Source organism: Papaver somniferum, unplaced genomic scaffold, assembly GCF_003573695.1.
Source record: "Papaver somniferum cultivar HN1 unplaced genomic scaffold, ASM357369v1 unplaced-scaffold_117, whole genome shotgun sequence".
In the NCBI taxonomy this organism is placed as follows: Eukaryota; Viridiplantae; Streptophyta; class Magnoliopsida; order Ranunculales; family Papaveraceae; genus Papaver; species Papaver somniferum.
This window is the reverse complement of record NW_020620714.1, coordinates 1,887,792-1,915,491: the sequence shown is the minus strand read 5'-3', so window position 1 is coordinate 1,915,491 and position 27,700 is coordinate 1,887,792. Positions and strand designations below refer to the sequence as shown.

Here is a 27,700-nt window from a genome sequence, read left to right as displayed (position 1 = left end):
ATAAACATTAACAGTTAACTTAGCAGTGAGATAAACATGAACAGGGCATAAAAATGGAAGAAACAGTGAACAAAAAGATTGAAAAAGAAAACTGAAATTACACAGAACATGAAAGTCCTGGACGCCGGCTATTCCAGGCATAAGCCTTTACATCACACCCACAGTTCCCTTTTATACCCAATTACAAGTTAGGGTTCTTCCCAAAAAATCCCTAAAATCAAACAGAAATTAGGTAAATTATTTCTACCTAATTTGACAGTACAAATCAGACCCATATCTTCTATAATGCTCCTCCATGCTTCTCCCTAACAGTAATTAGAGTTTACTCGAAAATACCCAAATTAACTGAAATTAGGGTTTGGGTTTTTCTTACCTTGATGTGACAAATCTCCTCAATTAGCATCGACCCATGTCTTCTCTGCTTCTCCTGGTGCCTTTCCCATACCTTGATTTCTTTTCTAGCTTCACCTAATTCTCTACCATGTCTATCAATGCTTTTTCTCTATTTTCAAAACCCTAGACTAGGGGAAAACAGTGAAAAGAAGTGAGAGGCATGTTAGAGTGAGAGGGGTTTCGATGGTTGAGCATGTGGAGAGTTGGTGGTAGCGGACATGGAGGTACGGCGGTGGTGGCAGTGGAGTTGGTGGTGTACGGTGTGGAAAAGGTGGTGGTGCGGGTAGAGGTGAAGAAAGAGGAGAAGAAATGATTAGGGTTTCTTTTGTTTTTTGGGTTATATATCCTAGGGTTATTTCGGTGTGATGCGGGTTCATAGAGTTTTGATGTCTAGCAATACGAAGCCGTGGGATGTGAAGATGGTAGATAGATCCAACGGCTTGATTGAACGGAGCATGTAGCGACCGTTAGATGTATAATACATCAAAATTAACGGTGCAAGATGGAGTTAGGTGTTGTAGTGTTAAGCGGAAGTATCGAGGTTTGATGCGCAGGCAAAGAAGCGACCTTAGGATCTAAATGTGATCTAATCTGAAGGCTTGGAATTTAGGCACTATGGTGTTTTGCAGGAGCTTCAGATTTTGATGCACGATGAAGGAGCGACCATCGGATGATGAGATGGATCCAATCCGACGGCTGAGAATGGAGGCGGGTATGGATATAGAAAATGGGTTTGGGTAAGGGTTTTGGGCCTTGGGTATGCCAAGCCCATATCTTCTTTAAGAACAATTCTTCCTTCTTGAGCCCATTCCTAGCTTTTTGGACGTGCGCTCCTTGCGTAATTTCTTCCGGCTTTTCACTACTCTTCAGCTCTTTTCTGCTCCGCAAGTTATCCAGACTTTATTTATTACCTTAAAATGCAAAATTAAGTAAGAAAAATATTTATTCTTGAAAACAATGAAAATACAGAATATGGGATAAAATGTAGAATTAATGCACAAAAGATGAGTTAAATGCCAAGAAAAATATATAGAAATATGCACTTTTTAGCACTCATCAAATACCCCCAAACCTGAATTTTACTTGTCCTCAAGTAAAACAAAACTAAGGAAATCCTACCTATACCACTGTCGCTGGTCTCTCGAATGCATTTAGCATATGCACTAAGCCTTTTAAACCACTAAGTGTCCCTAGTGGACGAGTTGAAGTCTCGTGAAGGTTTGCTTAGAACGTACCTACAAAGTTCTAGGTCAAAATATAAGCTCAGATTCCATCAAATGTGACATGTGCAAAACAGTTTAAGCTCACAGCAAAATGGAGATGTCAATCTAGCTATCAAAGGCACAATCCTAGCACTGATAACAAAAAAAAAAGACATGTGATAAGAGTGTAAAGTGTATCTACACATGTGTAAAGAAAGATCTGAAGTTATGACTACTAATCACCAAGAGATAGTTTCTCAGGCTAAGAACCAAGGTCGAAATCTAGCTAGCTGTCCGGACTTTACGAGAATTGTGAATGAGTTGGAGGTATTTCACAATTACTCGCGTTGTACATCAATGGCATACACCCTTCCTTGCTTATTACAATGAAACAACAAAATGACTCTTTACATGACTCTTATTTACATTGACTACTCTCTTTTATTTTTGGAACAAGAGAGAATGGAATTGATAAACACTTGATTTTTTTGTATTTTTCTGATATTTTTTTTTTTTTTTTTTTGCATAAGGAAACACTTTTGATACATATACAAAAGGAAACAAAAGATTACATGACACTTTGCAAGAGGTAGCCCTTTTTGATGCACCCAGTTAAATTCGATGGTTGTCTTTCTTAATGTAACCTCCACCTTCTATCCCAACCAACCAAAGAACAAGCTAGTCAAGTTTCGTTCAGTATTCTAAAGTGATTGGCAATCGTGACTTCCTATCAAACACCTTGAAGATCGAGGCCATACATGTATTGGTAGATCGTGCGTGTGCAAATTTCTTATCACTATGTGAATTGTGCTAGAATCAGGGTGCCTAAATATCTAGACTAAGACTCCTAATAATTACATATTTGCACAAGAGTCAACATTTCAAGGTAAATGAGCTCCATTTTTTATGATTTTTCATTTTTTTTAATTTTTTTGGAATTTTTCAATTTTTTCAAAAAGAAGAAGGAGTTCGTTTTCAATTATGGCAAATTATCATGGTATCTACTCTATACCCCCAAACCTAAACTAAACATTGTCCTCAATGTTTCAAAATATGGAAAGAATTAAAATGCAACATATGGAAAGGGACATGCTGAGTAGAGTAAAAGGAGAGAGAATACCCGATTTCGGCGAAAGCAGAATTAAAACTCCGTTATTCAAGGCAAAAATCCAACATATTTCAGCCGAGATCATATTGGATTAGCAAAATATATACAAAAGGAACAAAAGGGTTTTTAAGAAATTTTATCTACTGGATTATATACAAAAAATTCACCATACACCAAAAGTCTAAAGAGTTGAGGATCAACCCAAAAGAAAAAGTGTAGAGACATAGAAAGTTTCAAAACACTAAAATTGGACTTAAATGGGAGTGAGAGTGAAAAACCGAATGAATCACCCCTAAACCAAAATTTTTCAACAGGTTCACTTTTAAGCACAAAATCTAACAATTTTAGGGGTGCAGGATTCACAAGGTCTAACTGAAAATGGACTTTGTTCGGGATGGGCAAAGAAATGCATTCCAATTGTGGCTCTTTAAAAGTGTTATATTTTGAAACAAAATAGTCCAAGAGGACTTGGGAGGCACACAGTTCCAATCCTAGATTAGGAATTTTCAGAAAAATCGGTTTGACAATATGGGTACAAACCAAATCTAGGTTGGGTGGAAGGCCATCAGATTGTGACTTAGGTAGAAGAATAGGCATATCATTATTAATCAAATCAAAATCTCCTAACTCATCTACACATGTCACATCATGCTCACAATCATCAATCAAATTGGCAAGATCACAATCAGAATCATCAACAGATTGATTCTCGTGTATCGGCACATCAAGGGAAACATCACATGGAATACTAGAAGAAATATCATGCATTAAGGTCGGGGCAGAGAAGCCTAATGTATTTGAACCCAAAGGTTCCATAACATTTTCAGTATAGACATGTTCTTCTAACATAACATCATAATCATCATCATCATGATAGTGATTTTGCAATCTAGGATAATTTTCAATCCTAAGGTCGGAGCTATTACAAGAATAAAACTCTAATTCATGGGGGTGACTCATATCATGTGGTGTTGTTCCTGTTTCCCTAACGGATTCCCATTGATGGGTTTTCTCTGCAATCTCGGCTAAAAAATTCCATGCATCATCCACAGATTTATCAATAAACTCACCATTACACATAGACTCAACCATGGTTCGAGATTTAAAGTCTAGTCCCTCATAGAGGATGACGACAAGTCTCCACTTCTCAAATCCATGGTGCGGACATTCACTCAACAAATCATTAAAACGTTCAAAATAGTGAAAAACAGTTTCCTCATCCAATTGGACAAAACAATTGATACTTTGACGAATAGCGATGGTCCTATGATGTGGAAAGAATTTTTTGAAAAATAGATCTGTGAGTTGGTCCCAAGTGTTGATTGATTGTGGTCTCAAACCGTAAAACCATGTTTTGGCCCTTTCCTTTAAAGAAAATGTAAACAAACGCAATTTCAGAGAGTCTTCGGACATATGATCAGGTTGCATAGTCCGACAAATTTGTTCAAACTCTCTTACATGAGTATAGGGGTTCTCAGAATCGAACCCTCGAAATATAGGAAGTATTTGTATCATGCTTGCATTTATTTTAAAAGGGTTATTGGTTTGAGGTAATACAATACATGATAATGGAATTTGTATTGATGGATACATGTATTCATGGAGAGCACGAGGTTGGCCCATTTTGAAAAGACACAAAGCCCACTATTTGGTTTTAAAGGGTTTTCAAAAATTTGGTTTTTTATGGGAAAATTTTGGTTTTGGTGGGAGACATTTGAAAATTTGGTTTTAAAATGGGAGTAAAATAAAAATTTTGGTTTAAGATGGGAGAAAGAAGAAAAAATTTTGGTTTAAAATGGGAGCAAGTAAAATTTGGTTTTTGGATGGGAGAAAAGTAAAAATTTTGGTTTTTTTTTTTTTTTTTTTTTAAAAAAGAAAATAAAATTTGGTTTTTGAATGGGAGCAAGCCCACTGTTTGTTTTGTGTTTGCTTTGGCTCCGCTTGGTTGAAAACTTTTGGTGGAACTGAGTCCAAAATCTCGGCCTAGAATTTGGGTACTCGGCCTACTAACGAGTTCAACTAGCGTGATCGGTTACAAGCTCAGCTGGGTTTAAAAACCCAGAATACAAAATACAAGTCCAATTTAAACAAGCTCACAAAAATTAAATACAAGCCCACAAATTAAACAAACAAGCCCACAAATAAATTATTACAAACCCAACAGAAAATAAGAGAAGCCCAAAAATTGGCTTTAATATTACAAGCCCACAATTAAAAATGGAAGCCCACAATTCGGGTTCTCTTAAATGGGTTACCTTTTAAGCACAGCCCAGCTGCTCTGATATTGTTGCAAAAACCCAGTTGGGCTTTGGTTCTTTTCCTTAGTGGCGTCCCAGCAGAGGAAAAACTTGTTCAGAACAGCAGGTCCAACAGCAAATGAAGTGAAGCAGATGCAGATGCAAATGCTATGCAGTGAAATGCAAAATAGCTAATAAAACAACAAGAAAAACACAGCATCAGTCCCCGGCAGCGGCGCCAAAAACTTGGTAGGCCTCAAAGATATTATATTTAAATGCAAAGTGTTCCCCGGCAGCGGCGCCAAAAACTTGGTGGGCCCCGGAGATGTGTATAATTAAGCGAAATGAAACGCGGGCCTACAGTAATACCACAAGTGCACGGTCGTCGGTTGTAGCTCGTGCAAGTACGGGTCGATCCACAGAGACTGGGTGTGTTTTGTAGTGTTTAGCTATTTTGGGTTCTAGTTGCTATTGTTGGGCTTTGAATACCCTTTGATTAAATTGGGCCTAATGGGTTTGTTTTTAACAATGAAATGAACTGAGCTTGGGCTCAGTTGGTCTTGAAGTGCACTAGGCTTTGGGCCTTTGAATGATGAACTGAGAACTTGGGCTTTGGTCTCTGAATTAGGCTTTTGATTAAGCCCACAGTTGACTGAATTGGGCTTTGAGCCTTAACCTAAACTGTGGCTGGGCCTTAATGAACTGGGCTGTGAGCCTTAATGAACTGGGCTTCAGTTTGTACAAACAATGGACAGTGGGCTTCAACTTTTGGTTCAAACCTGGGCTTGGTCTTGAACTGAGAATTGAGCTTGGGCTTTTGGATTGCTGTGAGCCAAGCTCAGTTGCAGCAGCAGTAGTGGAAGGAAAGCAGCAGCAGAAGGGTAATGCAGGCTGCTCAGGGAAGCATAACAGGGCAAAACAAGGCAATGAAGAAAGAAGAGATGGCAGTGAAGCAAAGACAATGCAATAAATAAAATGTAAAGAAGCAAAGACAATGAAGAAAATTTACAATGGAAGCAACACAGGGCAACACAGGGCAAAAGCAACACAGGGCAAAAGCAATATGAGAAGGTGACAGAACACAGCAACTACAAGCAGAGAACAATGCAAGTGAACCAAGGCCTAAGCCAAGGGCAGGGGAGATGGTGAAGCTAACAGTGATGACAATGCAAGGCCAAGGCAGTGGCTCTAGGCATACAAATGGAAAGGAAAGAGAATTAGCTTGCTATGAGCACTAATTTCTCCCATTGCTCAATCAAAACAATGCATCCTAAGCATACAAATGGAATGGAAAGAGAATTAGCTTGCTATGAGCACTAATTTCTCCCATTGCTCAATCAAATCAGTGCACTGAGGTTTCTAGCCTAACATTCCACTAAACATGTATCACATAACAGGTACATTAACATTACATGTAACACGAACATCAACAGGAACAACACATTTAACAGGAACACATTTAGAATGGCAAAACAGTAACACACATGTAAACAACACACATTAACAGGAACAACACACATTTAACAGGAACAGAGAACAAAATGGAAAACAGCAAATATAAACATTAACAGTTAACTTAGCAGTGAGATAAACATGAACAGGGCATAAAAATGGAAGAAACAGTGAACAAAAAGATTGTAAAAGAAAACTGAAATTACACAGAACATGAAAGTCCTGGACGCCGGCTATTCCAGGCATAAGCCTTTACATCACACCCACAGTTCCCTTTTATACCCAATTACAAGTTAGGGTTCTTCCCAAAAAATCCCTAAAATCAAACAGAAATTAGGTAATCATCTAGAGCAATTCTTCCTTGGGTATGCCAAGCCCATATCTTCTTTAAGAGCAATTCTTCCTTCTTGAGCCCATTTCTAGTCTTTTGGGCTTATGCGCACCATTCTTCGCGGCTTCCTTGCGTAATTTCTTCCGGCTTTTCACTACTCTTCAACTCTTTTTCTGCTCCGCAAGTCATCCAGACTTTATTTATTACCTAAAAATGTAAAATTAAGTAAGAAAAATATTTATTCTTGAAAACAATGAAAATACAGAATATGGGATAAAATGTAGAATTAATGCATAAAAGATGAGTTAAATGCCAACAAAAAGATATAAATATATACATTATTTGGCACTCATCAATATTCAGCCACAGAAAGGCACAATCTTCTGTTATTGGTGTCTTTAGGCCTTGTATGTATGCCAGATATTAAGAACCTATTGGTCGCCTATTTGTATTAAATGTAGCAAAGTAGAATCTATGGTCATTAATACAAAATAATCACTGATACTAATGAATCTGTTTACTAAAAAATTCTCAGATACTCTTTATTTATCATTGAAAAATTATTGTTATTACATTTCCATAGAAAATTCCTAAAGGTAGATCATTAAGTAAAAACATGGAACCCATATTCATCACCACTGTTAGATCTTCGAAGATGATTAACCACCAAACTATCACCTTTAATTCCAAGTCTTCCCACATGAGCACAGTTTCCTCTGCATCTCTGTGTAGCTTCTAATTAAGTACCTGCAAGAGAAAGAGGGAAGGGGAACAAATTCAATCATCTGGATGGAATGTTGCAAAGAGAACTATTACGATCTTTTATAAGAATAATCTATGTCTTAAATTAGAGATTATACCACGAGAACATTCATTAATATAAATAAGAGATTGTGACAACTTTCTATGCACCGTAATGACAAAAAATTCTAATTTTGCAGTGACTAGAAAGGGGAGCCTGGAGAAGTCAATATTTGGATACAAAGGAAACATGCAAGATGAGTGAAAAAAAAGTACATATCGTATCCTTTTTAAGCAAAAATTAAAAAAATGACACAAGTAAGAGATGAAAATTGAAATACCTTATTTTCAATCTCTTATCTTTTTCCTTCTGAAACAAAACAAGTCTCTTAAGCAGATTGTAGGCGATTTATGAATTACCAAGAAAACATAAAATGCAGTGCCAAAATTAGAAAAATTTGAACCCAAACAGAATAAAATTGTATTAACAATTAAACCACTGTATTATATGTTCAAAACTGCAATTTAGTTCTCATAAAACCACAATGTTGCGGAAACTATTCAATGAAAGCAAGTAATTTCCCCCCGTCCCTAAAATATCCCAATGTACAACATTGATTCTATAGAGAAAAAAGATAATTAAGTATCAGACACATGGATGAGCTCTAGAAGATCTAACTGTCCCTCGGCAACATCTATTACTTGTGGAGTCATGGGGCATATGAGGGGTGACCTCCAGCGTATGAGCTACGCCAGGCAGATGAGCAAGCGGTAAATAAGAACATGAATGTTCATGTAATTGGATTCTATAATGCCAATCTTAGTAATAAAGCAAATTATTTATCAGTTATTAATGTAAATTGCAAGACGAAGAAGAAGAAACAAATAGGAAAATAATAAGATCATTAAATTGCGCCAAAAAGTCATGGTCATTAATAAAAAAAAAGATAGAATTGACAGGTTATTCCACATATGATTTCAAGATAAGTGTGTCAAAGTGTAAGGATGAGATGGAGAGGCATACCTATAATGGTGCTGAGTTCAGTATTAGCACTGGTTCTTACTATGAGAGGGAACAGAAAATAAAGGGAACTAAAAAAAGTGAATCATATGTAAAAGAAAAGCTTTCAGTAGTAGCACTAGTCTCCTCTTCCATAACCCACAAAGAACCGATAAGACTCAATTAAAACAAGAATTGATAATTTTATTTGAGAATAAGGTTACATAAACGAAAGCAAATTGCAGAAGAAGCTGATACACCAATATCAAAGCACATCGATTATATTGCAGGGAACTCTACCAAAGAAAAAATGGGGAAGTTCTCAGGAATGATACATGCGAAGGGTAACTTCAACTCCCAAAAGCTTACAGCATCCCTTGATTATCACTGCACATTCCTTTAATCTCAGCAACCAATATAAAGAAACATTACTCTCAATAATTTTTCCTTCTTTCACGATGAAAAATAATCTATCTCTGCAACATCTATCCTAGAAATCAATTGATAGTGATCATAAATGTTAATGTCAATGAATTCAACGAAAACAAAATCTTGGGTTTAGATTTTTACGATGTGGTTTAAATGTAAATCAGTTATAGCTATAGAAAACTAATCAGAAAAAAAAGTTCAATCAGGATCTCTGAACTCAAGATTGTACTACAATTAGAAGAACAATATATTGACAGATAAAGATTAGTTAACAACCAACATTAATCTGTGAAACACACACATAAATAAGTCCAAAAGATAGTAAGGAGGGTATTGTTATCATCGGTGGTGGTGATGGTGGTGTATCCAGTTCATGTTTATCTTTTTCCGGTATAATATCATCCGCCTGTATTTTTACTCTTCCCAGTTCACTGGAAACACAAAAGGGAATGATGTGCTCAGGTACACCTGCACAGTAGAGAAAAAAAGGCTTGGATTAAAAAACAAAACAAAAAAATAGTATATGAAAAATCAAGTTTCATTGACAAATAAATCAATTATTGCATACTTACTCATCATTTTCATCACTTCGATTAGGGATTGTGTATGACAGATTGGAGTTTCTGGTTTTGGATTCACGATGGAAAATATGGGAGTTCTTGGATTTGAAAAATAATACGGTTTTTCGTGTTAGGGTTTTCACGAGGTTCTGCATCTTCATAATTCACATTAGAGGCGCAGGTGTTCTCATCTCTTTTAGTGATACAGAGGCAGATCTAGAGACGACGGTAAGTGGAGGCGCATAGAAAAAAGCGAGAGAGAAAGAAAAAGGAATACTATATAGGGTTGTACAGTATAAAGTTTTGAAGTCTCAATGGAACGAATGCATCAAATATTTGATGTTCAACAAATAAGAATATGCCACGTTGAGATCATGATGGTTTGACTTTTTCATCCATAATCTAAACCGTCCACTCATACGTCCAAGCAAGTATGAAGTATATAGCCAAACACGCTACTTATGTTGGCTCCGATCAAACTTGGTATCTATGTCCACCTGACTTTTTGTGTAATCTTTTGGATGAAGACTCGGTGGGGAGAGCTTTCCCCCGTTTTGTAAGGATCAACTAGTTTTTTTGTTAATAAATCATGTTTACCAAAAAAAATAAAATCAAAAAACAATGGTATCAAAATATTATCTGTCAAATTTTATGAAAAATCCTTTTTGTCCAAGCTCTTCGGTAAGACCCTACGAGCTATTCGAAAAAATCAACTTTATCCAGTTTCACACATTACTATTAAATCCGCTGAATAACCCTTTATTTCACCATTGTGAATCAATTGATTGTATCAATTGATTACCATTATCAATTGATTATCCAGTTTCACACATTACCATTAAATCCGCTTAATAACCCTTGATTTCACACATTACCATTAAATCCGCTATTCGAGAGCTTTCCCCCGCTGAATAACCCTTGACGTCAATCATTTTTACCTAGTATCCTTCAATTTCATAATATATACCTCAATATCACCTTATTGATTTCACCATTTATCAATTGATTGTATCAGGTGCATTTTTTTCTTGGAATTATTTATCACAAATATCTAAGTAAATCTAATGATATAGTACAAATTCTTGAAACATATAAATGTATGTGATTTTTATTGAACTAGCTGGTATTAGATGCATAATCAATTATATTGACACATGATGATATCGAGTATGATCTAGTGATTTTGATAGATGAGTGAAATTGAGTAAATTTGGGTTCAGCTTATGGATAACTAGCGCATTTTGGTATTATCTAGTGAATGTAATTGCATGATGTCATTCAGACACACCAACACATTCAGCTTTCTCTGCAGTTAACTGTACATCTACATAATGGCATTTTGCTTCAATTCAATAAATCCCGGGGTAAAAAGAAAATTATAAGACACAACATTAAAATCTGGGTCTAATCCATATTCAACGTCTGATTTCAGTCTCTCACGATGATGCATATATTGTAACACCAAAGGCTGCAAAAAATAAAATAAAAAAATTACACATACAACATAGATACATACAAATAATTGTAATATAACACCCGATCTTATCTGGTGCTTAGAGTTATATCCGTGTTAATTTAATTCATGATTTCAGACTTTGCTCTATCTGATCAGAATTCATTTGATGCTTAAATGTCTAAACGGAATAAGTTACTTTGTAATTAAGGATTTCAAATTTCTTTCTATCTCACCGGGCCTTGTCTAATGTTTGAAGTTTTTTACAAACTATCATCTGATTTATGATTTCTATTTTGTTTTATCCTACTCAATTTTATCGAATGCTTAGAGGTTCACATTGGTCCCCTAAAATGCCCAAGATATAATGAATTCATCCGACTGAGGAGATTTCATTCGATGTTACTTGTTGTGCATCACTGCATAAAAAGGCCATAAATTTAATAAAGTCATGAAACTCTAATTCATTCGTTTGGAAAACAAATCGATCTATTATAATAATTTACCGAGTTATCTATACATCGGTATCTAAAAATTATACATTTAAGTCATTTAGCGAATTGAAATTTCATGTTAAAAAGAAAAAAAAAAATAGTTAACACAAAAGGCCAAGTGTGATCCGTATGTTGTTTATCTGACTAGTAGAAAATCGGAGTCTCTAATCCAACGAATGTAAATGCAAACAGAAAAGGTGACATGGATCACTACTTAGAGGAGGGAAAATTGCTGGATGGGCGGGAACAACAAAATTTTGGCGCATTGTTTCCCCCAAAATTTCACTAAAATTTCTTTCCCCTGTGAAAACCTAAACGCATCTTGCGATTCTCTGCTCTTCCTCTTTTTTTTTTCTTCTTTTCTTTCCAAGCTTGAAACCCTTCCACAAAACGCATGAACAGAACCTCACCACTTTCATTGTTCACAACCATAATATCAATAACCTAGAAGTAGAGAATTAAATCAGAAAACTGAAAACGGCACCTCTATGAGTCGTTAATACCCCCTAAACCATAACACATCTTATTTTCTTTCAGGTTTTATCTCATGAAATTTTTCTTTTTTCCAGAGATTTTGAAGATTGAGAAAAGGAAGATCTTGTTCCCTGTTATCGTACATTGATTTTAGGTAAGAAGATCCGTGTTAATTTGAAATCTTTATCTTGTTATCTGGGGATTTTCGAAATCTCGATTTAAGTATTGATTCAAATAGGTTTATGTACTTTTATGTCGTAGGTTTTGTTATGGGTTCATGTGAATCATGTCCCTTAGTTTCCTGTAATTTTGAACCTTCCTTCACTGGTGTTGTGTTGCAATTTCTCTTTTGCGAAGAATAAGAAAAGGAGATGGTTTGACAATAATGAACAGGTTAAGGGTTTAATTTAAATCAACTTATTTGGTCTGCTGATAACTTGATGTCCTTTATCTGTTTGTTGGAATGATTAATTAGAATCTACTTGGTTTTTATAAATAGGTAGAAAAGATGGATTGATGTGCAATCAAGTACCAGGAGAAACAAAATTCAGTCTTGGTTTCTTGATGCGTTTGACTATGATATTCCAATCAAGATGGATCTGCTGAATTTGAGTATAAGAGGCCTCTGATTATTTGGACCTTCCTTTTGTCGAGAAGGTAAAACATTTGTTGGATTGGCATTCGGATTACCCTACATACCAAGTGAGTTGCATACTGCCAAGGCATTATTAGAACACTTGAAACTCAACTTGCATTTTTGAGAGATCATCTTCATTGTCAGATTATAATAAAGGGGGAAAGACATAGGGATATTGAATTTTAGAGCTTACTGCTTTTGGGACTTACTATGATCCATATTGCTTGATTAGTCTTTCCAATTTCTTAAATTTGAGCATCATATGTGAAAACTGTCGTAGTTTATTTCTCTTTGTCATTGTTCAATCATACTTCATGAACATTAGATTTGGTGTAAGTACATTGGCAGGGGATGGTCCAAGCAGCAATGTGTCACTAGTGTCCAACTGAAAAATTAGATTTAGTTGATCGTTGTTTATGTCGGCAGCTTGGAAAAACAATTTTTAATAGAACATGATTACATTACTTAAATAGATTACTTGTAATTGCCTGATAAAACTAAGTTTCTAAGTAAATTACTTGTTCATATGTTTTTTTATTAAAAATAATTGGGTTAACATGATCTAATTAAAAATAAAGAACAAAGAAATTGCTCATCAATTTGGAATCAGACACTATGCGATCCTAACCCATACTCGCTTCTCATGCCTGAACAGATCCGTGGAATTCTGAATGCTGGAGGGTTGGGGAATGATGTTTCATGTTCGCACGGTACCTTGCGCATGTTTTGAAGCAGCAAACCATGCAATTGGAGTTGCAGGTCATGGAATTTTGAATTAAGAGGTACTGAGAACTTAGGAAGTTAGGTGCATCTCACTACTTGATTGATCTAGACACGGATTGGAATCCGAGTCTTCTTTAATACATTTGCAATCATTAACTATGGAGTTTGAAACTGTTAATTTTCAGTTTGAGTATCATAAATGAGAAATGTGAATGAGTTAATCTGTCTCTAGATCGGGCACTATGATAGTGAGCAATGGTATTTAATAGTATACAAAAATGATGAATTTGTGGTTTTACGTCGATGTCTTACATGCCGCCGAATCACATTTTTTTCTTCTTTTTTTATCTCTTAAATTGGTTCTTAGTGTGTATTACATGTATCATTTCAGGTTTGAGTCTGTCACTTTTGAAGAACAAAGGAAGCTACTAAAAAGCAAAATCCAATGCGACAAAAGACTGGATTGGTAGAAGCTGCTTTGTTTGAGGTCAATAATAGGGATAAGATAGGTGGTTTCTTTTGTTGGTCTTGATGCATTGTACTGTACTCCTGAACTTGCCGAGCATGGAAACTGTAAGTTTGGAGAAATTATTATTCACCGTCGGGAGAATGGTGAATGGAAGTACCCAAACATTCTTAGAAGGAGAAGAGAAAGAAGCTAAGATGACACCTTTATCTCATTATCTGTATAAGTGGATAGCACTTGAGTGTATTGTCCAAGGATTTTGGATTCAGGAGTACTTTTTTCCAACTGTTGGACTTGCTGCTCCCCCTTTAATTAGTGATTTAAAGATCAGAATATGCTAATGCTGACAAACACAAGGAGCCTGATATTTTACATTCTGGGAAGTATCTTACTCAGTCGATGATTTACGTAATGGGCTGGTACATACACATGTTTGTGTCTATGTAAGCATAGGATTTATACTTTGTTTTGGATAGTATTTGCGCCTTGCTTTTTATGTTTAAGTAGGATACTTTAGAGTTTGTACAGTGTAAGGGACCTCATTTGTATTGAATCCGTAATTTAAATATATGGATACTCTTTTTTGTAATGCAAGTTTTCTGAAAGATGCACATTAGCATGATCGATTTTGGCTAAGAGGGAAGCACTTATCTTACACCATTTCATAGCATATGCTTTTCTAATAAACCATATATTATGGACACATAAACAAACCAAGTGGCTAAATAAATTCCCTTTCCGTCACAGGTTAATAGTTGTGTCTACTATCACCTTAAACATTCGACACATACGTAATTGCTTAATGTGGCCATATACACATCTACGACTACATGTGATGGGATTAGACTGAAAACCATGACCAAACGATACCCTATAGCTACACTCGATGGGTTTAGGATTAAACCCATGACCAAGTGCAGCATTATGTCATGCAATATTTTGTAACATAATTAATAAAATCCAGCTGACCACTGAGGATATGACATGTGTTTTTCTTTATTATGCTTGTAATTGTTGCAAAATATTTTGTAACATGTTTTAATACAGTTTAACAAGCCATTCATAAAATGACACATGTCTTTTTTATTTTGCGTTACAAATCTGTTATATGAGATTACAGTTACAAATTTATTACTTAACAAAAAAAAGTGTTTTCAGGTGGCATGTAGCAGATATTATGTAGTTCCTGGTCATCCTGATCATGAGAGCCTATTTTGGATTTTCAGGTCACCCTGATCCTGGGAATAATAATTTAATATAAATACGACTCAACTAAAATTAAACTGTAAATTTTATTATTATCATTCAATATCTGTTGTTCAATACACGTTCACATTTATTATTCATGAATTTAATAAACACAAAACCAAAAGAAAAACACTTGAGAGAAAAGACATAGTATGAACAAAAAAATCTACCTAAATCAAAACCTCTGCATAGAATTGATATCCAAAGGTAGAAGTAAACACAATCCCTCTGCAAATAAAAAACAAATCCACTATTACCTAAACAACAAAATCCTAATTCACAAGATCAAACTGTAACTTAAATAGTGAGATTAGGGAAAAATAAAATTCGAAAGCCTAATTACATCACCTGATACAGTTCGAAGAAAATCAAATCCTAATTAAATGGCTTCGTTTGCAGAAAATCAGACACGGCCCAGAAATTTTTTATACCAAATCAAAAGAAAACCCAATGAAAATTTCTACAAACACAATTCAGTGAAACCCTAACAAAACCCCCTAATCAAATCCTTAATTCTATTCCAAATCTAAGCAGAATTTCAGATCTACTGGTTTCCTTTGCAAATAAGCAAATAAGATAACTTATCAAATGAAATTAGAGTTTTGATTTTTGGGATTTAGATAACAATGATTGTTCCTGAAGTTTGAGAAAAAAAACTAGAAAACGAACAAGAACAAGAACAAGAAGAAGATCGGCGTTGTTAAATTTTGTTTACCAAACTGCAGGTTAGTTCTTGTTCGTTTATAAAAACCCCCAACAAAACATGAAAAGCTATATATGTATAGATCTACGAAATCGAAGAACATCTTAGAAGTTGTTAGAGATTTCGACAAAACCCCTAAAAATGAAAACAAAAAAACATGGATTCAATCGATAATAAATTGAAATTAAATTGAGAAGGAGCAATGATGTAACTATATTTCCAGCAGGTTTGAGATCTAATTAGCGGCATCTGGGGTTATTGATTAGAAGAAGAATCAAGAGAAGGGATTTTCATGGTGCTGGTTCTTTAGGCGAAAGATGGAGTCTGAGGGTAGAGGTGAGGTGAGAGGGATATGATATGCGGTGAAAGAGAGGGGATTTTTTTTTAAGTAGTGAAATGATAAAAACGAGAGAGAGATTGTAATCATCCAGCCGTTCTTTTAAGTTTAGTGAATCGTGACCATAAAAATTGTGGGGCCCAGAGTTATTCACCAGATCTGAATCGGAGTTTGAGGGTCGTTGAATCGGTAGTTCTATGATGGAAAAACGGTAAATAAAATTTCTAACTCAGAGACGGTTTATTAGGCTCTCGGAAAAATTTTCATGTTTTTACCGAATCAGAGACCGGTATCTTTGGTCAACGTATCGGCTACAGTCAATGAGGGTCTCTGATGTAGGTCATAGATACCCCATTTTCCACTAGTGAATTGATATTGTAGTATATTTTTATTTCGATTACGTATGGAAAGTTTGTGCCATTACGGTTTCTCATACCTCCTAGAGGGCCTTAGATTTTGTTCAATCTTTCATTCAACCATCTACGAACGTGATGAAGAAAGATTACAGAATTTGGTATTGAATTTGGGCGTATTACTTCTTTTATGGAAGCATCATTCCTTCCCGGAGAGTATCCAACAAAATGGTGATAAACCATTAGAAGATGTCAATTCTCATATCGGTTTACATATATTTGGTGTAGAATTTTGTTTTCGATTATTTTTGGTTCAATAATATTGTACTAATCATGTATTTCGATTCATGGATGTAATTGAATATTATGTAACTATGTTCTACTATGGATGAAGTTTGAGGTTTTCATGCTCCTCATTCCTTCGGGAAAAAAATAAAAAACCCAAAAATCGGCATAGACAAACGTACTCGAGACAGTGAGATTTTAAATGTGCAAATTTTTTCAGGTGATTACTCAGGCGTTGGGTTCCGGGTAGGGTATCTTTGTTTCACGGACGTTGAGGGCAAAACAACTATATCCACTAGACAGTTTTTCTACAAACACTACGATCTAAACACCCACTTACCTGTTAAGGGCACCAGTCTGCCTTTATTCCTCGAGAGAAATCGAAACCCTAAATAGAGATTCATCTTCTTCCTTCTACAACCTCCGTCTCCGCAGCCATGGTAAGTCCTTCAAATCTCATCTCACTCTATTTGAGTTTTGATCTTAACTCATACTTGTTTTGATCTTGTAATCGTTCTTCTTATCTCTATTCTGATGACTAAAGTTATATTTTGATTAGATCTTTACTGAAACTGCTGAGATTTTTTCATTTTCTGATGTTATGTTTAGATTTATTGAAAACCCAGACAGATTTGGGGTTTTTAGTTGGATTGTAGAAAAGGGTTCTTCTCAATTTAGGATTTAGTTGTACGATTTCGTTTAATTTTCAGATTTGTTGTTAGGGTTTTAGGAGTGAAAAGCCAGTGATGTAAGGATAATATTTGCTACTATTGATGGGGGTGAAAACCCCTTCTGATGATTATTTATCCACCAAGATCTCTGAGGCTTCTTCATATCATCCCTAACTTTTTTTTTTAATTTTGTTTGATTTGATGATTTTTTTTTTTTTTGCTCTGTTTTGGTTAGAACTGATTTATAAGTTGATTTGCATTTTTGATGATTTCGTTGTATGTGTTGTATTGTTTGATGGATAGAGATTTGGGATTGTTAATCGTGTTTAGATGTAGTTTAGGTTATGGTTTTCTGAAGCCAGTGATGTAAGGATAATATTTGCTACTCTTGATGGGGGTTATAACCCCCCTCTGATGATTATTTATCCACCAAGATCTCTGAGGCTCTTAACTTTATTTTGCTATTCAAGTTTTTATTGTTTTTTTTTTTAATGGTGATTGCTTTGAGATTATTGATTCCAAAAAAAAAAAAAAAATTGATTTGCTTATGGCATAATAGTTCACTTTTATGATTTCTTTTAATGTTTCCATCAATGAGTATTCACAAGCCATATTGATCTTTTCAAAATCATTTCCATCTCAGCAACCTGCAACTTTCAAAGGTGATGGTGTTTGAGGAAGATTGAATATGCATGGGCCATTTTGGTCTTTTCTAAAATATCTCAATCTCAGAAACCTGCAACATATCCAATCCTCCTTAAACACCATCACAATTGAAGGTTTGATCACTCAAAGAGCACTGAAGTCACCAACCTTTTAAGGTTCAAAATGTTTTGTGAATACTTGTTGATGGTTCTTAATAAGGCATGATCAGCATTGATAGTAGTGGTCTTGGTTAAAGAGAAATGTCCGGTTTTATAGTTTTGGCTGTAGTGTTTTTGGATTTGTACGGTTCTTACTGTTAGTGGTCTAGTGTATCCCCTGTTATGTGTGTTTCCCTGATTTGATTAAAAGAAATTCCAAGATGATTTATTAGTTTGTGTACTGATATCCTGATAATTTTTATTGTCGATGCAGACTAAGCGTACTAAGAAGGCCGGAATCGTTGGAAAATATGGTAAGCTGTTGATATTGCTTCTTGGCTCTCTTTAAATTAAAAAAGTCTTGTTTGAGTCTATGCTGTTTAGCTGAGCATAGAGCATTGAACCTTGGTGTTCCTGTGAAATAAGGGTCAACGTTTTTCTCAGAAATTGTATTGATACGTTAAATTCTATTATCGAGTTTTCTTTAAATCTAGTATAAATATTATTGTTCTGTAGTTGAACTCTTCAGACTGGTAATGCTTATAATAGGCTTTCTCTAGGAATATATTCAATTTTACCTTATTACAATCTTTACGTATGCAGAAGTACAGTATGCTTTGGTATTTCCTTTTGATCAACATGAGTTTGTTTATTTCAGGAACAAGATATGGTGCCAGTCTGCGAAAGCAGATCAAGAAGATGGAAATCAGTCAGCATTCCAAGTACTTTTGTGAATTCTGTGGAAAGGTTAGTTGTTTAATCTTTGGTACACAAGTTTCAGTTTATTTTTGTTATGTTTTGTTTTCCCTTCTTCAATGGAGTTAGTAATCAATTCCAATTCCGTTCCTTGTGCAGTATGCCGTGAAGAGGAAGGCCGTCGGAATTTGGGGATGCAAAGACTGTGGCAAAGTGAAAGCTGGTGGTGCCTACACATTGAAGTAAGACTTGCTCTCATGTTCACTTTCCATTCTATATCTGTATGCTACATACAATAGCAAAGCTAACCATCTAATTGTTGTTGTTCTGTATTGCAGCACCGCTAGTGCAGTCACTGTGAGAAGTACCATCCGAAGGTTGAGGGAGCAGACAGAAAGTTAGAGAGCTCATCAGTCTTTTGTCGTTAAAGCTTCTTTTTTGTTCTTGAAGAGTAGCTGTTTATCTATCTTTTTTGTTTTGATATTAGTAGCTTGACATGGTTATCCTACATTTCGCAATTTAGATGTTCATGGCATATATGGTTACTCTGATGAGATTTTGAAGACTTATGTCAGCTTTTCAGCACATATTTGTCTCTTGTGCATGCATGCTTTAAGATTTTCCTTTTCAACCTGTTATCTTCTTTGTAGTTTCAATTTAGCACATTTCCTTGCCTATGGTGTCTGAGCTTGGGAGGCAGTTGGGTCACTATTAGAGAGTTGTACGACTTGCCAGTCCAGATATTATTCAAAGCTTATTGGATGCTGATTTGAGTTTTAATTTCTGTAAACTAGTACTACCTTTGTTTATAGGAAAATGATACTTTCTGCATTCCATTTTGCCTAAAAGCCTAAAAAGGCCCGATTGAAAAAGTGAAAGTATCATTTTTCATAGAACGGAGGCGTTCTTACTTTTATGCATAAATGGGGTTATCTTTGATATAACATCATCGTAACAAGACAATCATTCATTTTATGCTGTCGGTACCGACATAAAAATAGCATATTGTCAATTCATTATAGTACCTCCTTTCTTACAAATCTTTGGTAGATACTCGAATACGAGAACAACCCCAAGAACTGACCCTTGGTAGACAACCAGGAAATTATAGCAACAAAACAATTAGTTCGTCATTGTTTCTCAGCCGAAATAACACCAAAAACTCACTCATAAATCATGCATCCCGATTCCAAAAACATAAGCACCACCACTCCTACCTTGAATTCATAATAGATTTAATAAGCTTACACTCAATACTTCACCATCAGAAGGAAAGAGAGTGAGGCGACATAGACGAGACGATGATGGTGGTGGCGCTGGTGCAGTACGGCGAGAAGGAAAGAGAGTCGTAAAGAAATGAATTTCTTCACACCCATCATATTATGCCAAGGGTAAATTTGGAATTTTACATATTGAATGATCTTGAACCGTCGATTAGAAATGTTTGTTGGACGGTTAGATGGGCTGATGGTGGGCCTTAACGGAAGTTTAGTTGGAGGGTGTATCTACATAATGGGTGTATTTTTATAACTATTAATCCCATAGGGTGTATTTTATGAAGTGAAAACTACTGCGAGACCCATTCTCCCTGATGTTTCTACTGTGAAACCCACGCTCCCAAAACTACAGGCGCGCACCCAAATTCTGGAAGAAAATTATTCTCAAACCCAAAATATATAAAAATCATGTTTTCCCGAGATTTCCAATTCAATAAAACTATTTCTCCTCCTTCTAAAACCCTAAAAACATCGAGATTTCTGAGAAACCCTCGGCAAAAATGGCGACTTTGAGTAGAATGATGAATAAAGTCGCATCTTCAGTAACCCCGCTAGCAACCAGAACTCCTTGTAGAAACTACACCTCTGCCATCTTCACTACCAGCACCGCCATTAAAACTGTCACCGGCAATAGTAATCTATTTAGAACAACTTCAATTCCAACTCATCGTCAGTTCTCTGCTCTAGCTAAGTTTGTTTTATGAATTTATGTAATGGGTTTGTGTTAGTTTTGCAATTAGTTACTTTAATTGTGATTTCATAGTAAGAGATTAATTTGGTTGCCCTTGTCTTCATCAATTGAACAAGATTATTGTATGTATGTGTGTTCTCAATAGGTTGGTGAGGCACCAAGTGATTTTCCATTCAAGATTGTGAATAATGATGGAGCTGAAACTATTACACTGACTAGGAACTATCAAGGTGAGGAGATCAAAGTCACAGTGTTCAAGCCTGATCTCTCTGGTGATTATGAAGAGGGTGATGAGGAAGACCAAGACGACCAGGAAGCAAATCAAGGTGGTGAGGAGGTGGAAGAAGAAGCTGGTTCTCAGCCTGTTGATATGGTTGTAACTGTTACGAAAAAAAATTGGTCCAACTTTGGAATTCGATGTTATGGTTGAGGCAGATGAAATTACAATCAACAATTTGGCTGTCAAGAATCCAAATGTTTCGGATGAGGATATTGCTTACGAAGGACCTGAGTTCTCGTAAGTTTAATTCATTTTAAGTTTTGGTTATTATATTTCTTGCTATTGGTTTTTGGAGTTATCTATTGATGTTGGTCTTTTGTTGCGTTTTGTTTTGAAGGAGTTTGGATGCGGAACTGCAGGAAGCTTTCCACACATATTTGGAAGTCAGAGGGATTAAACCAAATGCCAATTTCTTACATGACTACATGGTTAAGAAAGAGCATAAGGAATACACTGCGTGGTTGAAGAACTTGAAGAATTTCATTGCCAACTAGATGTTGCTCGAGTTCAAGAGCTTTTGAAGGTTAAATACTCTTGCGCAGGGTTAGGAAAACAGATTGTGTGTTCACAAATGAATGTTTTTTCTGGTGTTGGACGATGTTTACTAGAAATTGAGAGACAAATACTGGGGTCCGTTGCTGGTGTTGGTATGTTTAGTGTCTGCAGATCATGGTTAAATACAGGCTCGAGCTGTGCAGGTTGTGGTGATGTGCAATAGCCGATAGAAGGTGCACTTAGCCGCGTTGCATAATCCGTCAGGAGATTTGGTTAGTGCTGTGGAAGATTTGGTCAAGGCTAAACAACAAGAACATAACCAGCTGCTTGACCGCACCGTTTCCTTGCTAGTTTGTTGTGCGTTTGTGGGATGAGTACAAGGGTTGTTTGCAACGGATGTGGCGTTAATTAGAAACCAGTAGGGTGAGCTAACTTGGGTACCAATTTGTTTCAGCATCGGATAGAGTTTGTTATGACTGCATAACATGTCAAGATCAGATTTGGTTTTTAGTCTGTTGGGTGTTGTTTTAAGTTGTTATGCAGCTATGAAAATGGATGCATAACCTGTTATGCATCTACAAAATTTGTTGCATATCTTGTTATGCAGTCCAGAAAACGGTTGCATAACACGTTATGCATCAACTTTTTCATCACTAATGAAACCAACAAAAACAAAGACTGCACAACTTGTCATGCACCTACAATAATATCTGCATAACATGTTATGCAGTCGTGAAAATTGATGCATAACATGTTATGCATCCGAAAATATGGCTGCATAATGCATTATGCATCGAGAAATTTGTTGCAAAATCTTTTATGCATCGAGAAAATAGATGCATAACCTGTTATGCATCCGAAAATATGTTTGCATAATGCATTATGCATCAATTTTTTATGTACGCACTAAAATCAACCAAAACAATGGATACATAACTTGTTATAGATGCATAACTTGTTATGCAGTCGATAAAATGGTTGCATAATTCGTTATGCGTCTGCAGAATGTGTTATGGATCTTTTTTGGTGGCTGCATAATGGTTATGTAGTCAGTTTTCGAAATTTTGCCTAAAATGATGATCACCTCCGATTTTTTCGTGAAAAACAAAAATTTAATATTGTTGTTTGTACTCGTTGCGTAGCTCTCTTAAAAAGATTTCCAACGATATAAAATTTGTAAAATTCCAAGGCGCGTATTTTTAGATATGTTATATCCAAGTTCCGTTGCCAATTATACCCCTGAAAAATTAGGCTGCATAACGAGTTATGCCTGAAAAATTAGTATGCATAACGAGTTATGTATTAATTCTTAATAAATTTGGATAATTTTGGGTGTCAGAGAAAAATTATTATGGGTGTCACGGTACACAAAATTAATTGTGGGCCTGAGAATGAGAATATTTTTTTTTGGTCTCCCTCTAATTTCTCCTTTTATGAATTGTCCCTTGATATAACACCAGTAGTAGAGCTGGCAAACAAGCCGAAACCCGCGGGTTAACCCGTGCCCGGACCGTGAAAACCCGAACCCGGACTGGCTGGTTTCTAAACAAGCCGGGTTAGGGTTGGAGAAATGGTGACCCGTCGAGAAACGGGTTAACCCGGCCCGGACCGTGAAACCACGGTTTAACCCGTGAACCCGCACTTCATACGTGTCGCCTCTCCTTCACTGGATTAATCGACCGAGAGGATAAACTCTCATTTATATTTTCTTCTTCTTCTCGTTTCTTTCTTCTTCTCTTCTTTCTGTTTTTCACCTCTGGTGAATTCTTGTGAGGGCTCTGAGGTGGTGAGGTTGGGATAATTAGACAAGAGTCATGGGTTGTTGCTGGAGGTGTTGTTGTTCTTGGCTGAACAAGGAGAGAAGAGGAAATATTAAATCAGTGAAGATATGAATTAGAGTTTATAGAGTTGGATGATGTTATGAAGATTTAGAAGATAAATTATGAAGTTATTGTTGTTGAAGATTCATGAGTAGTTTTTTAATTTAAGCTTTGAAGTTGATTCAGTGACGAATCATTGAAGAATCAATAGTTAGGGTTTTCTGTAATTGATCGAGAATTCAATTAAAGGTGAATAAGAAGAAGTTAGAAGATGAGTTTGTTTTTGATTGGTATTTGATGTAAATGGTGGAGTTATCCTGAAAAATTGATTAAGAAATTGCAGATTTAGGGTTCCTCATGTTCTTCCCCAATTTATAAATTAGAGTTTCTGAGGGTTGCTGATTATGAGACTCAGATCGAGACAGAAGAAGGGTAGAGTTGGTTTTGGTAGATGGTGGTGATCTTGAGATGAATTCTGAGTCAGGTCAGAGTAAGAAGAATCTAACTCAATTGCTTGAGTTGGATTGGTTTGAGGTAATTATTCTTCTCAATCGAATTAGTAAAGTTATTTATGTATGTTGTCGAGACTATGTGGTTGTTGATGAACCAGGATTTGAGATGAGTATTTAAGATATTGTATATATGTTGAACTGATACTTGGATGTGCATGTTGTTAGGTTGAACTGCAGTTATTAGCGCAGAACTGAAGTGAGTTAGTATTAGTAATATGCCTGGTGTGATCGAATTACTAGTAGTATTGTTGAATGAGGTATGCCTTTGTTTGTTGATAATTCTAATTGAAGTATATATGGTCCTGTGGATGTAATTGCAGTTGTTGATGATAATTCTAATTGAAGTATATATTGTTGAATGAGGTATGCCTTAGTAACTCATATTTTTGCAATTTTAGTAAATCATTAGATTGATTGATTGTTTTATGCATTATTGCACAGTTTCTGTTTTACTCATTGGTTAGACGGACCATTAACAGAAGTAAATGTAAGACAATATGGATTGGTGGTGGCCAGACAAAGAAATTGATGTTCTTGTTTATCCTCAAGGAAGACGGTAAACCCTCAAATCCAAATTATGTTTGCTTATCTGATTTCTCTTTCTGAAAACATAGTGAATTAGCCACCGATTCTGCAATCTTTGATTATTGATCATCTTAGCATCTAAGCACGAGAAGAGACTGAAAAGGTACGAGTTTGATGAACTTTATTGACATCATTAGTTTACGAAGAATTATAAATAAAAGACGTAACTATAAAATTCCTCACAATTTTATGAGATGGTTAATTGGCATTCTTCATTTGTTTGGTTTATTAATAGTTTCTTATGCATTGAGATTGAGTTGAAATTCTTTACATACTTCTGCAGGCCAAAGAAGGTGATGGATCCACAACACTTTCAATGGTCAGTAGATCATCCTTCCCGTTTTCATTCCTTTTTTATTTAATTTTTTCCGCCTTAATTATGACCTACGAAAAATTGCAAAAATATGAGTTACTGGTGTGATCGAATTACTAGTAGTATTGTTGAATGAGGTATGCCTTTGTTTGTTGATAATTCTAATTGAAGTATATATGGTCCTGTGGATGTAATTGCAGTTGTTGATGATAATTCTAATTGAAGTATATATTCTAATTGAAATTGATTTTCATCTCTGTTTTTATTTCTTTAAAGAGTGGAAGATGATTTGGTTAAATGGGATTGTTCTTGTTTGGAAAAAGGAGAGAAATAGAGAGCTATTGATGGCAGTAAGAGTTGGTGACTAAAATGGCAAGGTTCGTGCTTGGAGGGTGGTTGAAAAATTGTCTCAACAAAATCCCTTGTGATTTGAAGGAGCTAATGCACAGATTCTTCTGCAACATTTTTGTAGTATGTTTTAACTGGCAGTACTCAGTTCTAGCCATCACGGGGGTTGAACATCTAAAATGGTATTGCACCCTGAATTTTATTATCTAGTTTTGTAACTAAATGGTGTCATTTCTTGTAAAGTTATCTACTAATTCTAAAAGGGGTTGGTGACTGATTCTTTTATGTTTCCCGACTAACTATTTTTTTTTATTTTGTATATAAGTTGGCTCAACTGAGGGAAGAGTTGGTGTCCATCATTTGGATTTGGATGATTCTCAGCAAGAGAAAAACTTCACCTTCAAATGTATAGAATTCTTGCTGCGATTGAAGAAACGATGGGTTGAGCTGAAAATGGACTGATTAGATGTATGTTAGGTGTTATAGGGAAGGATTTGGAAGGATTTGTGTTTGCTTATTGTAATACTTGTGTTTGATCTTTGTAATTTGTCCTAAATTAACTTAATTAAAATTTGATTTGATTTTTAATCTAACAAGCCGGGTAACCCGTGAACCCGCAAGCTTTACCCGTTACGGGCACGGGTTGAAGAAATGACTACCCGTGAAGAATATCAACCCGCGGGTTTTGGCCCGTATTAACCCGAACCCGTGTAACCCGTAACAAGCCAGCCCCGGCCCGCCCGTTTGCCAGCTCTAACCAGTAGTGACAACGTCCCGAAAAATCTAATAAATCTGCACGTCCAAGTATGTTTAGTAATTAATTCGTGAGTAACATTTACGTTTTGAAAATCAAAAACCACAATTTGCTCCAACATCTTGTCTATTTCCCGATTTTTCTAATTAGCTGCGTGAAACCCGAGTGAGTACAAGAAAATAAAACATATCCTCCATGAAGGATCAGGAAGATTACGAGGCAGTTAGCAAATGAAGTTCGTGTGACTGTGCATACCAGAATAATATAACCTTTTTGATCCCGTATTGCCATTGGGTTTAAGGTATGTTCGGACGGGGTTTTAATCCGCCCTGGTGGTGAGCATGCCACCTCAAACGACCATGAGTGTTGCGGCTATCATAACCCGTCGGCGTGGCCTGACCGCCTCAGCGTCCTTGGTGGGACCAAGGAGAACACTCTTCGGCTCAACCTGTCGATTGATTAGATCCGCTTTCCCGTCTCGTTACTTCGCATATCATGAGGTCCGTCTATTAGCAATAATTCGTCTCGTGTTTTAGACCAATTGCAATTGTTAGGTCTATTCCACTTCCCCGATGACGCCCCTACCAAATACATCCCGCCTAACGGATGATGTCCAATCCGGAATAGTGGGCCCGGGCATGGCCAGCGGGCGACTGTTCGAGTCGGACCGTCCATCATCAGTTGTCGGCTAGTCGTTTTCATTATCGGGGACAAGCTGATCCGCCAACAAGGGATTGAATGCCCTTGCTTGCAAAATCTATCCCCATGTGGTGGACTGGCACGTGTGCGACCAGTGCAAACGTGGTACAGTCCGCCGATTCCTGCCAGGAGGTCGGCTTGGCGAGCATGTGAATCCTTGGCCCATCACAGGCATATTGTCGACAGAAATATTGGGTCATTTGCCAATGCGGGGTTTTGGAACCAACACTCTGGGTGTAGAATGCGTGTAATTTTGGTGTCGTTTATCCAAAGGTTTCTGGTTGCGTCCCTATCTAATCAACAATCAGACAATTTGATATTTTTATTTGATTTTTTGCCTGTGTGCAATCAATTTATTCTTTTTTTTTTTCTTTTTTATCAAGTCAAAAAATAATTACAAGATTGTTTACGGGAAAGAGGTCACGGCAATCCAAAAACCTACATACTATTTAAATCAAAAAATAAGATACATTTAGAAGTTCAATTGGATTAATGAACACGCCCAACATACTCCATTGCCAAGATCACGTACGACCTCTCTTAGCCATATTGTCGGCAACAAAATTACACTCTCTATAAGAATGCTCCAAAGTAATAACATCATAAATCAATCAATTTTTCCCTAAAAAACAATATAGATGTTTTTTTCACCCACAAATTATTGATTTTGGTTTTTTAAACCAATTTTGTGTATAATCACAAGTCATGGTGTTAGGATCAAAGGTGGAACCGATTAGAAGCAGAAAATTACGAAAAATATTACACTAATTTTGTCTCGTGGAATCCTTGGGCGTTTCGAACACCACACACCAGCAGCTTTGCTTCACTGAAAGCACTAGGAGAAAACAATGTCAAGGATATCTGACAGCAGCATCATATGAACAGAAGGCTCGCTATGTTGGAACTTGAGAAGTAGTATTAGGTACAAATTAGATGTCAAATTGTCCGTTTTTTCATTTTTCTAATCTTTAATTTAACGGAAAATGGGTCATTTGTCCAATTTTCTAATCTTTAATTTTCTAATCTTTAATCTTTAATCTTTTTAACCAATTTTGGGTTAATTTAAAGGATAACCGGACACGTTTGTCACATATATCATTGGATTCAAAAGCCAGAAACTAAGAGACTAC

General features: G+C 36.0%; 1 protein-coding gene, 1 long non-coding RNA gene and 2 other non-coding genes across 6 annotated transcripts; all 4 read left to right on the top strand.

Moving 5' to 3' along the window:
• Positions 1–16,946: 16,946 nt before the first annotated feature.
• LOC113329534 (60S ribosomal protein L37a) lies at positions 16,947–19,575 on the top strand. Of its 2 annotated transcripts, XM_026576392.1 has the most exons (5): positions 16,947–17,066; positions 18,375–18,414; positions 18,759–18,847; positions 18,956–19,038; positions 19,135–19,575. In XM_026576392.1, the coding sequence occupies exons 1-5, from the start codon at positions 17,064–17,066 to the stop codon at positions 19,196–19,198; spliced, it is 279 nt and encodes a 92-aa protein (XP_026432177.1). In that variant the 5' UTR covers positions 16,947–17,063; the 3' UTR covers positions 19,199–19,575. The 2 variants fall into 2 exon arrangements, with proteins under 2 accessions (XP_026432177.1, XP_026432176.1); XM_026576391.1 differs by lacking the exon at positions 16,947–17,066 and having other exon boundaries at positions 18,369–18,414.
• Positions 17,365–17,453, top strand: LOC113330266. The gene has a single exon (XR_003350141.1). It is a non-coding gene; the product is annotated as a small nucleolar RNA SNORD24 (small nucleolar RNA).
• LOC113330263 lies at positions 17,654–17,743 on the top strand. Its single transcript, XR_003350138.1, has one exon. It is a non-coding gene; the product is annotated as a small nucleolar RNA SNORD24 (small nucleolar RNA).
• A 4,829-nt stretch (positions 19,576–24,404) lies between the features above and the next one.
• On the top strand, positions 24,405–25,549 carry LOC113329563. Of its 2 annotated transcripts, XR_003349934.1 has the most exons (4): positions 24,405–24,427; positions 24,740–24,775; positions 25,046–25,299; positions 25,443–25,549. It is a non-coding gene; the product is annotated as an uncharacterized LOC113329563 (long non-coding RNA). The 2 variants fall into 2 exon arrangements; XR_003349933.1 differs by lacking the exon at positions 24,405–24,427 and having other exon boundaries at positions 24,670–24,775.
• The last annotated feature ends 2,151 nt before the right edge of the window (positions 25,550–27,700 follow it).